Here is a 12,528-nt window from a genome sequence, read left to right on the forward strand (position 1 = left end):
ATAAACCCTACATCATACTGTTTTGTTCTTCAGATAGGTAGTATTCCTGTTATGATTGCCAGTAATAGTCGAAACAGTAAGAATGATGAAAATTCATTGCATTGGTTGCAAGTAGAGAAGAAGTGAGAAGAAGGCACTTTAGAGATTTGTGATAAGAGATGGCAATTAAAAATGATGTGTAGGTAGTGGCACATGGGTGGACTCTGTGAATGCTGTTGAAACAACAAACAACACCTGTATTGAGGACCATTGCCAGCTAATTGACAAACGTCAATTAAATATTCACCCCGATGAGCCCATAACCTATGGAAATTACCTACCTACCTTATAATACGCCCTAGTTAAGATCACTAGAGAGACCAGTAGCAAGCAAGTAGATAGTATGTATTTGTGTAAAATTATTATTTATACTGAAGACATGTCTGGAGATATTTTAAAAATATAAAAATGCAATGCTGTGCTCTATTCTTTTCAGCTTGCGGAAGTTTGTGATGTCTTTGTTGAAAATTACCTCCCAGGCAAGCTAGCCCAGATGGGTCTGGGGTATGATGATGTTCAGAAGGTGGCTCCCAGATTGGTGTATTGCTCAATCTCAGGTATGACTTGGACCAGACTTCTCTGCCCCTTGCAACTAGTACACAACCATCTATTGCACTATTTAAGAAAAAAGGTGGTACCTCTTGCTATAAAATCTGAAGGGTATCCAAGGATGTTCAGAAACCAGAAATTGGTTGACGATTTTCTTCCTACGGTTGTCAGCTGGACATGTTACGTTAGTGTGCTAAGTAACTACTTGGTCTATATATTGCTCCCATTGGAAATGTTCACCCACAATGTGGTCAGGCACACTGCTGGGTTAACAGATAACTTTATTTTAGCTGGGCCTTCTAGAAATGGGACACAAAATATGTGGGCAGAGTCTTAGAAGGCAAACAAGGTTTGTCTTTCAAGGTGCAGTTTAGGCTAATAATTGTTTAACTTTCAGAGGGCTGATTCAAACAGCATAAAGCACAATCCCTTCATTATTGTTGCAATGAGCCACCTAATTCAAAGGACCAATTCCTTATGTCAGTGCTAGCTTGATAGTCAAGGTAACAAGCAAATTCTTTCCATTTTTATTGGTTAAAATAAAAAGCTTAATGATCCAATTATGTAATTTACAGTTACAATTTAGTCATTTAGCAGATGCTCTGAGCATTACAAAAATAGCATTTTACATGGTATGCCAGCTCCATAAGAGCTGGGTTATAATCAAAGAAGTTGATTATATTGAGTTAATTAAATCCCCTCATGCACATCAAATCACGGAGGTATCTTAGTGGTGAAGGAACACATGTAGTCTTACCTGGTGCTACTGGAATGGGATTAATTTCATTTGTATGTGAATTGAGTGATCGTGTTTGTCTTGCCTTTTACTGATATGGCAATAAAGATCTTGATCTTGATCTCTTAATGTTATCTCAATTATCTGACTCCAAAATAAAACTTTTCCTCAGTGCTAACAGTTATGCATAGGAGGAGATTGCATGAGGGACTCTAGCTGCTTTCCTTGTGTAGTGCGTATCTATATGGATTGCTATCAAATTGGTAGATTCTAACATTCCTCTGGCTTGTGTAGCCTACAAGGATACTATGCATCTTGCGATGACACTAGTGTATAGGCGAGTGACTCTGGGCTACGGATATCCTGAGTTCTATGTTTATGTTCTGATCTTAGTACTGCTAGGTGTGCAGTGGTTTAGTGTCAAATAATGTGAATACAATTTTTTTTATTGTACAGTATGTTCAACAATGGGAATATGCAATGGTGCACTGCTGACTGGCGCACAGGAGATCGTGTTGATGAGTCTTTCCGAATCATTTCACTTTTCCCCTTACACACCCAAGGATCAACGAAAAAGCCCAAATCATCAAAGAAAGACACAATTACAACAGGACAACAGTAACATCAATGGCCCTGCTTGCGTTGTCTCTGTAAGCCTGTCAGAGGTTAACCTTTGTAGCACAGCTGGCTACTGACTCATTGGTAACTTGCATTGCCCACTGTTCGCTTACTACTGCTGATGAATGGTCTTCCAAGACATTCCACTGTACCACACCATCAATGGCACCAGCTTGTTCCCCATGACATCGGCTTTCCAATGACACAAGACACGATTACACTGTATATGGAAAAACAAAACTCAGTAAATGTTTGGGACAATAGCACTGTCTCTATCAAACTTTGACTCCCTGTCAGCATCATAAACACAGTCTGTTCTCACTTTGGGGATCTGATAAGGGGCACATTTCCACTGTCAAGATGCATGCCTAGAAGGGCTAGTTTTTACATTTTTATTTATATTTTAAGCAGCTGTGACCACAGAGCTTTTTTCTCTGACAATTCTGCAAATAATAAGGTTGTCAGCATGCTATACATGTTATACAAGCGTCTTGGCAGTATTATGAATGAATTCCCTGATATTATGTTTTGGGGGAGGGATGGGAAAACCAAAATGAAATGAAGTGCAGATGACTGACAAAATCTTGCCTCAAAAGGATTTTATTTATATTTATGTATTCCAGTCTATTAGAAAGACTTTATTTCCTAGAACTGCTTGATTAATGAAAGGTTTCCTCATTTTAGAAACACCAATTATACTGTACTCTTGCATCACTGCTGTGCAACCTGTAGCATTGTACAGAGGTCTGTTAAAGCGCATACGTTCCTCTGAAAAACCTGACCATGAGCTCGGGATTGTTTTACACATTCTCATTAATGAGCATGCCACTGAAGAGCTATCCTGCTACAGCAATGATTGAAGCAGGGAGATCTCCAACTTAATGATGACTGTGCATCTATAAGTCTGGGTCAAATACATCTAGGGAAATGGCAGTTTTAAACTATTCTCATTGTGTTATCGCTCACATTGGGTTCTTGAAAATTACAATATATTTTTGTCAATACTGGGAAGTTAATTGAAGCAAGCACTGGGACCAACTTTTTGAAAGAGAGGAAAATTGCACCATTTTGCAACTCCATTGCCATCGTCTGTAAAACGTGTCACTGCCTTTTGCACAGATTGAGCCCACTACAGAATGTACTCACAAATCCACCTCCTCGGTAGAGGCCCTGTAACTGAATACTATAATTTGCTAAGAATTCGCATTCACCACAGAATTTTGAGGGTAAATGCTGACATTTATTGTTCTGTGCATAGGTGAAAGTGCAAAGGTTCAGTCAGGGTCACAAAGTAATGATAAGAACATGACAATACAAAATAGTAGAATTTATAATTACAATGTCAGATGGCTCTAAATGTTTTCTATATTCTTCCTGCGTGAATGGTCAAGCTAAATGCACAAACATATTTCTTTAAATACATACTGAGCTTTATGTATTATTTTTGTTATGCCAGATCTTTGTCAAATCTTAAATAGAATACTATTACATTCTACTTAAAATAGAAATAATTATATGAATATGTTGTGTGACACAGAGCGATTAAGTAGCAAAAGTGAAGGAGTGATTTTTTGACTTGGCTTCACCAATAAACTGGGTACAAGTCATGTGTAGATAAACACATAAACTGAGTATTATAAAACATTGCTGATGTTCCAATATTGTAAACATTGCCAGTGCATTTGATAGTGTTATAAGGCCCTTGTGAAATTTGTCAAATATTTTTTAGAATGTGAGAATCTGTACCCTATTAAAGAAAACACATTTTTCAGTTAGGAAACTGCAGTGGATTGCTATGTTTGTTTATGTATTTGTCTGCAAGGTGATCCTAAGTATTACACAGAGTAATCATGTGTTCTCCAACATTCCAAAATTCCCAACATTGCTCCTTGCTGCAAATTAGGAAATTGTTTCATTTATAAGATATACAGCACGTTTTTTGGAAAGCTGGTTCTCATTTCAAATAATTTGAAACACCATAGAGGCCGCAGAGAGGGCATCGAGGTGGCTGTGGATCAAGAGGGGTGATACTTGGACACAAGCTGGGGCCTGATCTACCCAGGCTGGGTGATCTCAGCAAGGGTGTATGATTGTTGAATGACCTGATACACCCGATGACCCTAGGTTACATCACTGATGATGTGTCCAAGTGCATCACAAGATGTGTGAAAGAACATGTTTTTGGTCTTCAGGATGGTTGAGGTTTGGTGGTACAGGGTTGAAGGTTCCCTCCACCAAAGTGTTTCAGCTTCATATTTAGCTTTAATTTATTTACAACAAATTAAAAATGTTTTAGGGGGAGTCTGAGTGCACTAATGATTGTGAACATGTATGCTACTTTAGCAGCTTACACTGTATGAAGTTGAATGAAGTGAAACGGTCTCTGGTTTATTATGAATAATTCCACTTTCTTGTAGTCTGACCGGTGTTCCTGAGTGGTCCATCCAGTGGAGATACTTGTTCATAGAGGGGAGTTAAACAGACTCTCAGTGTTTTGTTATTTTATACTTTAGGAGGCCATAGTTCACTCGAGTTCTCTTAGAGTTGGCTCCTGTATCAGCAGCCTATGGGATTTGATATATCAGGGTTGAGAGACTGAAAATCCCAGAACCAGATTTGTTTTCAGTAGAAATCCATCAGGTGCTCAGAATTATATTATTCTATAATTCAATAGAAAACATTGATCCCAGAGAAAGAGGGTTTTGATTGGCAGGGATTTCCCAGCCTTATTACACAAGGCTCTGGTTGATGAGGGGTCAGCAATCTGCCTGTTTCAGCTGCCAACACCGTATCTGCACAGTTTACCAGTTGGATTACAGAGTGAAACGTTACTCCAGCTGGCCACATGCATTTTGGGGGAAAAGAGCACTATTATATGCATTCCTGAATTGGTTAATGATGCTGCAGTGATTATGCTGATGAATGGAAATTCCTGATTGGCATTCAAAATTGTGGAATTATAGGCAAAAGGCAAGTAAAATGAAGTGAAAAATAATATTAAGACCAGTGCCACAAGTAACTTCATATCCTCAAATCACTATCTGGTTCCTTCACTTGTAATTTTCTTCCCTCTATCAGAAAAGTTTAGGCGATCGCTCTAAAGCGTCAATTTCCCCCGTGACCTTAGTGAAGGGCAGTTGGCTTCTGCCAAAACATTGTGTGTTCAGCAGTTTGTTTCCCAAATGTTTTATTTTTATTTTATTTTTTTTTGTGACCACATTTTTTTTCCATAAACGTAATGCCTGGAAAGTAAAATATGCTTCCCTGTATTCTGCTCCTTGGTTGTTTATTTTGATTTGGTCTCAGTGACACTAGCTTGGCATATGGAAGAAGATGAGGATGTTGTAACATCAAAGTTTTTCAGCTGCCTTTTTACTTGCAGGAAAAAGTTATGTGACATGTTTTTTTTGGCTGGACCGCAACAGCGGGGCCAGCCCTTCAAACGCGAATGTCTGTGAGTGACTGACTGACTGACTGACTGAGTGATGAAGTTACACCATTGGTCGGCCGGATCACGTGTGTTAGGTCCAGCCATATACTAGGTTTTAATCTGGTCTTGTTATTGTTTAACTGCTACAAAATGCCTTCAGAATTTTGAATAATTACATAGGACATTAAGGTATGATTCCAGTTCAAAAATGAAGTTTTTTTCTCTTTCCAAAATTCCTTCAGACTAACTGAACTTAACCATAAAAATGTATAGTAGTTTACCTTGTTAATCCATTGTCTGAATTTAATCAATCCCCCAGTCTCTTAAATATGACCTTTCCATGTATCTAAATATCCCAGTATCCATAATATAAACTGGTATTTTTCAGGTTCATTGCCAGTGTAATTTTCAAAGCATTGTAACACATTTACTTTGGTTATGACATATTAAGGATACCATAGGGCTCCTTAAGGATTATAACTCTTATAATAGGATTGTAGCTTTTCTTGTGTTTCAGCTGCTGTGTATGTGTTGACAGGATACGGGCAGACTGGACCGATGTCCCACAAACCCGGGTATGACTCCATCGCCTCTGCTGTGTCAGGAATGATGCATATCACAGGGCCGGAGGTGAGGGAAAAGCTGGTTGTTTGTCCGCGTTTAGATAAATAAATCCCTGAGCGTGTGGCCATGTGTGCTTGCGTGTATCGTGAGATGTCTGTCTGCCGGCTTGTGTGCGTTTGTGCGTTTGTGTTTGTTCCGTGACGCAGAACTGTCCCTGCATTCCGTTTCTCTGCCAGGGTGGGGAACCAGTCAGACCTGGTGTAGCAATGACTGATCTGGCGACTGGGCTGTACACACATGGGGCCATCATGGCTGCTCTTCTGCAGAGACAAAAAACAGGGAGGGGCCTTCACATCGACTGTAACCTGCTCTCCTCTCAGGTAACCATCACCACTGAGGACAAACTCTAATCCCTCAGCAATGTAAATACATTATTATATTGTTATGAAGTATGGTGATAGAAAACATGGATCACTTAGGTCACTTAGGTGCTTAGGTCTGCAAGAATACCACATATTTTATTTGCAACCATTTATTTCTGCTCCAGATAAGCATACACATTTCATGGGGGTTTCTCTTCTGTAACATTGTATGAACTTAGTTCAGAATGAATGATTTTGAAAGTATTTTTTGAAACATAAAAAGAAATGTGCAATAAAGAAGAAAGTTCAAATTGAAGTTAATCAAAGAAAACTCTGAAGCTTCCAAAGAACAAACAAGCAAAAAAAAGTTTGTTATTGCTCATCCTCTACTCATGGCCCATACATGATGTAATCCAGCTCTGGCTTCTACAATGCACCATACACTGTGCCAAATATGCACTGTGGTTCTGGGGCTATTCCTCTGAATTATGTTATGAGATGTTTAAATGTGGAATAAATTTACAGAATGCCTCCTTAGGTATTCAATCAACTCACTGGGCAGAGAAAAGACGGTGTATGTCAACTTCAATCCATTGAAATCAATGGAGTGTGATGTTGCAGGTTACACATCTTCAGTCACAATGTGTATATTGAGATGGCATGTTGCTATGATCCTACAGACAAGAAAAGTTCAAGGCTAAATTCTCACCAGGCACTTTGGCTGGAAATGAATCAAAGAGATGACACTGTTGCTCTTGGTGAGATGTTTTACGTCCCAATCCCATTTTTCTCACATCATAACGTGGGACATTTGGAACTTCACCCTCTGACTCAACACATAAATTGTCATGGAGAATGGGCTGAGTTTATTAAGCTCATGGCAGATTTATAAAGTAATTCTGAAGCGAACTGCATAGCATGAGGGAAGGAATGCATCAGAGATAGTCATTTGTGATTAATTGACGTTCCAAATATTTCGTCCTGCAACTCCTTGCTAGCTTTGATTCTGTGTTCCCTTGCAGTGTTCCCTAGCTCATGGGCTGAATTGCCATTTCTGACCATATAACTTCACAGTTATCTTACAACTCTAGTAGTGCCATAATGATTTATTGAGCTGAGAGGGACCTGGGAGACTAGAACTTTAGCAAATGAATACCCTAAGTCAACCCCAAAGAGACTCACAGGTTCAAACAGTTTTTCTTGTGACTGTTGCCTAAAACAACTGTTTAGTTTTGTCACTCAGCAGGCTCGAAGGGGAAAAAGCTTAAAGTAATAAATGCTGAGGTCCTTTTTATCAAATCTACAGCTTTATGATCCAAAATTCACAATCTTCTGAGTGTTGCCCTTTCACTCTGAGCAAATTTAAGATATTTGTTTGTCACCAAAGGGCAGTGCTCACGGTGTTGTGAGTATCATTTAGATTGCCTAGCACAGGTTCACACAATGAAAAACATTTGTTTAACATGGGACACAAAATGTGTTTTTCAAGTTTAGGATATTAAATTACGTAAGTCTTTTTTTTTGCTTAATAACCTTCCGCTTTTTGTAGGATATTACGGATTCATCTTTGCTCATGCTGTACACTTTTCACTCAGAATAAAATATGATATTGGCAGGGATTATGGTTTTGTGTGGAATCTGTCCAGTGATTTATAAAGATAATGGTATGTTATCCTCACAATCTTTCCAACTTGTGACTTTCAAATCTTCCTTTTTGCTGAATGCCTTTGCTACATATATATGGGAATCGCTTCCAAATTCCTCTATAGCCTTCATGTTTATGCTCCAAGTATATAAATAATTAAAACAGATCATTGGAATTTGACATTTCTTTCCTAATTCCACATATCCAGCATTTGTTTTAGTGATCAGTGATTAAAACCAGAGGACAACCGTCTCTTAATCTGGCTTGATTTTGGTCAGGTCAAAAGATGTTATTTTTTTTGCTGCTGTCAACGGCAAGTTCTTTTTTGCCAGGAGATATCGCATAGAATATAACCAATGGGATGCACTTGCTAGTTTGAATTGAAATTGGTAAAAAAAAGCACTTTATTGTTCCATTTCCAGAAATGACAAGATGTGAAATGCTTTACTGAAAAAGTGTTAACTTGTGAAAAGTGTGTTCTCTTGCTTTTCACAACAAGTTTTGAATATAATGTTGCTTGATTAATTAGCTTAAGGGAATCAATAAGTACTCCAGGGACCCTAGCTCTAACGGAGCACACTGGAGAATTGCTCTGTTTATGCACGTTGGAAAATCAGCGTTGGAATTTAAACAGTTATTCTTTGAGTATTCTTTCTAGTATATATGAAGGATGTGGGTTTTGAAAATGGTTCCAATTATGCAATTGTTTAAATTCTTTTGTTGTGGTCAGGGTTTTGTCTTTGCGAGATTTTTTATATCCTTCCTGTATTTAATTGTATCCAGGACCCAGAAGTATCTGCACTGTCAAGTTTTCGAGAGAGCAATCTTGGCTTAGTTCTTTCCTGAATAGTGACACATTTTATTCCCCCACACCCCACAATTTCAAAAATATTAATGTCTACAGTTGATATTTGGGTTTTGTGGTTGCTGTCCTGCCTAAAACATGGTTCTGAATTTCATGGTTTTTTGTGGGCTCTGCACAAGTGCTGTTGTCAGGCATGGTAAATTATGGATATCTAGCCTCATCTTCCTGTTCTTAGCTGACTGGAGTGGAACCCAGCATGGTCTTCTTCTCTTGTAACCCATCCGCTTCAAGGTTTAACATATGTGTGTTCAGAACTGCCCTTCTGCTCATCACTGTTGTAAACAGCTGTTATTTGAGCATATCTGGCCTTTCTGTTAGCTTGAACGAGTCTGCCCCCTTTCCTCTAACCTTTCTGGTTTTTTAATCCACAGAACAGCTGCTCACTGGATGTTTTTGGTTTATCGCACCATTCTCTGTAAACTCTAGAGACTGTAGTGCGTGAAAATCCCAGGACACAGGCTGTTTCTAACATCCTGAAACCACCACATCTGGCACCAACAATCATATCATGGTCAAAGTCACTTTGACTGGGATATGATTGTTAAAATTTGGATTAAATAAAGAACAAATTTAAAAAATAGTACTGAAAATATACAACATATGAAAATATGTTAAAATCTTTAGTGTAAGATCCACAATCCAAAGAACTTAATTGGTATTAAATTAAAGTGTTTTATTATATGGGCAATTATTATTAACCTCAGCAGTGCTCTAACTGCAGCTCTGTTCTCCAAAAAAAAAAAGTTTAAAAGGGGACCAACTGCTTTGGCCGTGCTGCTGATTGATGGTTTATGGTGTTGTGATGAATTCATAAAACAGAAAAAGCAGCTCTTTGTTTTTGGTTTGTTTTGTTTATATTTAAGGGTTTAGGATCAAGATTGCATGAAATATATTTAAGATGTGAAAGCTGACCTAAACAATATGTGCTTTGTGAATACAACACACAGGCACAGGGAAGACCTCCAGCGCCATTAGCAGGACCAAACCTTAGCAATGTGATTACCAAACAACTTGGCATTCAATCACAGACTTCCCTCCTAGTGCTTTGACCTGGCTTGAGGTTTACCTGGATGCTGAGAAAAACTTTATTTATTTACTGGCATTATCTGTTTGATAATATGATGATAGAACATTTATATCAAAAAATCTTTTTTTATTGTTGTGAAAGAAATGGATTAGTGTCTTGATTTATCTGAAGTAATTTATTTATACTCAACACATTATTTTAAATGAAAAAAATATTTTTGCTCTTTGAAGGACATTTTGCTTGTGGATGTTGGTGCCAGTAAACAAGCCCCAGCAGTCCACAGCAGTCTTTAATTCCCCAATTTTGAATTTGTTTAATAATAACTGAAACATTTCATTTCAGATTGAAAACACTGCTCTTTTAAACCATCAAAGAACAGACTATTATTTTGTCGTAATACCCACTGAATCCTAAACATAGCTTCCATGTGCCTTATACCTGTTAGTAAGAATTTGACATGTGGGCTGAATATGGAGTGAATAGAAGCAGCTCCAGACTGCAGGTGCATTGGAGCATGACAGACTGATTTTCAATCTCCAATTTGCTGGAGGATGTTGCACTGATAAGGTAAGACAGATTGCAAACAGGAGAGGATAATTGTGGAAATAATAATAATCATTTGACACATTGACCTAATCAGAGATATGCAAGTAGTCATACTTTTGGTAAATATCATGAAGGCAGAAGACAAGCCCTTGCGCATGAACAGGTTAAAAGTCATGTATCAATATCTCTGAAGACACATTTCTGTGTGTGTGAATGATCAGCACTAGCTTGTCTGATGTTTTTTGAGCTGTAGTGATCCATTGAGCTGAAGTTGTGTGAAAGCAGAGTCATCTAGATCCCCTTTGATCTGCAGGACACCATCTGCTAGACACCGCAGAACAGATGACCCGAGGATACTGCCGATTTCACTGTTATAGCTCATACCGCTCTATTTGCTGTTACTCATTTTTAGGTCCCTAATGACCCATACACCAATCTGTGTCACTGTAACCTAGTCCAGCAGAATTTCTAACACATCATGAAAACCACTATTCTCGAAAGACAACATAAAACATTGCGCAATCATCCTGTGCTCTTTAAAGGAAACGTGTTCATGCTTCTCAAGGGTTCCATATATAATATTTAACTCTGTAACCTGCCATCCCTCAGAACGATTCTGTCATTTCTTCCCAATGAACACGAAGTGTTCAAATAATGTTGTATGCAAATAATGTTTCCCCCCTCCAAGTACACACAATATCTTTAGATGTTCTTTGGCTGGCAATTTCTGCTTGACATTTTATTGATGGAGAAGTTTGGGAAAAAATCATTTTCATTGTTTCCTTGCCAAATTGAAATCTTTAAATGGAGGAATGCTGAGAACAGTGGTGGGTTGGAGTGGGGTTTGTTTCTTGTGGATGTGTACAGAATGAATACTGTGACTCTTGGAGTGGAGATGGCGGGGTTAATCTCAGACACATGATCTGTGTAATTACAATAATCAACTGAAAGTTGTAACCAGTGGAGAACCAAGATTGGCATATCCGGAATGAATACAAACATGGGCGAAGAGGGACGGAAGCTCCTTCAAAAATGTTTACAGTTTTGGTTTGATTTTCAGACACAATGCTTACATACCATCATGACAATGAGGCTTTGATTGTAAATAATAGAACCTTTTTGTTTGTTTCTCAGTACTGCAGTGGTCTGTGTTAATATCATTGGTCCACAGAGGTTCATATACATTATTCCTGATACAATTAATGGCTCTCCTGGCCCCACAGTAATTGCAATAATATATTATAGTTGCTGATAATAGTCACAGAGAAAAAACAATTGATAAATTGCACCCCTTTTGCAGCTGCACATGTCAGCATGTTATAAACTGATTTGGTAAGACTGTTCCTAATTTAGATACACAGTCAAAGACATTGAATACCCTTATTTACAAAAAAAAAGAAGTAATGGTAACAAAATAAAAATTAGTAAAATAATTGCCAGTGGCTGGCTATTGAGATTGCAAGTACTGTACAATAGGAGTACATCTTCTTTATCTGTCCTCTCTGGTCAAACAAGTGTGTGTGCAAAGACAGTCGATTGATAAGTATGTTGAATAGTAAACGTAGCATAATTTGATGCTCATTGTCCTTTGTTGCTGTTGGTGCAATTGTGACCACAGCTTTACTGGCTGTACTTCTTTTGTCAGCAGTATTTTCAGTGCTGCTGGGATCAGACTTTGATCTGATCAAAAGTAGAGATAATAGTGAAACATTTATCTCTATTCGGACAGGAGTTTATTTATACTTGGACAGTATTTGGATTCCCTGGCTTTTTTTATTTTGACCTGATGATCAATATTGAATAGGGCCTGTTCCATCATAGTTCTGCATAGTTTCTGTAAAAACAATTTATGCATATGCATTTTACGCTTAGTTGGGAATATTGGATACTTGTTTGAGCAATCATAAAATGAAAGGTTAATCTTTCTGACATACGTTAGAGTAGTGTTGGACAATTACCTGGATATAAGAGCTGTCATATGACAAAAAGGTAAAACTTATGACTGTGCTGTATATAGTCTGCTGCTGTAAACCAGGTCTGACTTTATGAAGCCTTCAAATTCACCTGGAATATTTCCACCAACGGGTTTCATAAATGAAAACATTGTGAGTTACTTTTAACACTCAATATTATGTGTCCATTCTGTG

At 38.0% G+C, this 12,528-nt stretch overlaps 1 protein-coding gene across 2 annotated transcripts in view; it reads left to right on the forward strand.

The window, feature by feature from the left end:
- Window positions 1–12,528, forward strand: part of sugct (succinyl-CoA:glutarate-CoA transferase) — a 98,051-nt gene that overhangs the window by 2,357 nt on the left and 83,166 nt on the right. For both annotated transcript variants that reach the window (XM_035412312.1, XM_035412311.1), the window contains exons 6-8: window positions 476–596; window positions 5,911–6,002; window positions 6,173–6,316. In XM_035412312.1, coding sequence (XP_035268203.1) covers window positions 476–596; window positions 5,911–6,002; window positions 6,173–6,316 — 357 coding nt within the window. The remainder of the gene's footprint in view (window positions 1–475; window positions 597–5,910; window positions 6,003–6,172; window positions 6,317–12,528) is intronic.

This window comes from Anguilla anguilla, chromosome 4 (genome assembly GCF_013347855.1).
Source record: "Anguilla anguilla isolate fAngAng1 chromosome 4, fAngAng1.pri, whole genome shotgun sequence".
Taxonomy (NCBI): domain Eukaryota; kingdom Metazoa; phylum Chordata; class Actinopteri; order Anguilliformes; family Anguillidae; genus Anguilla; species Anguilla anguilla.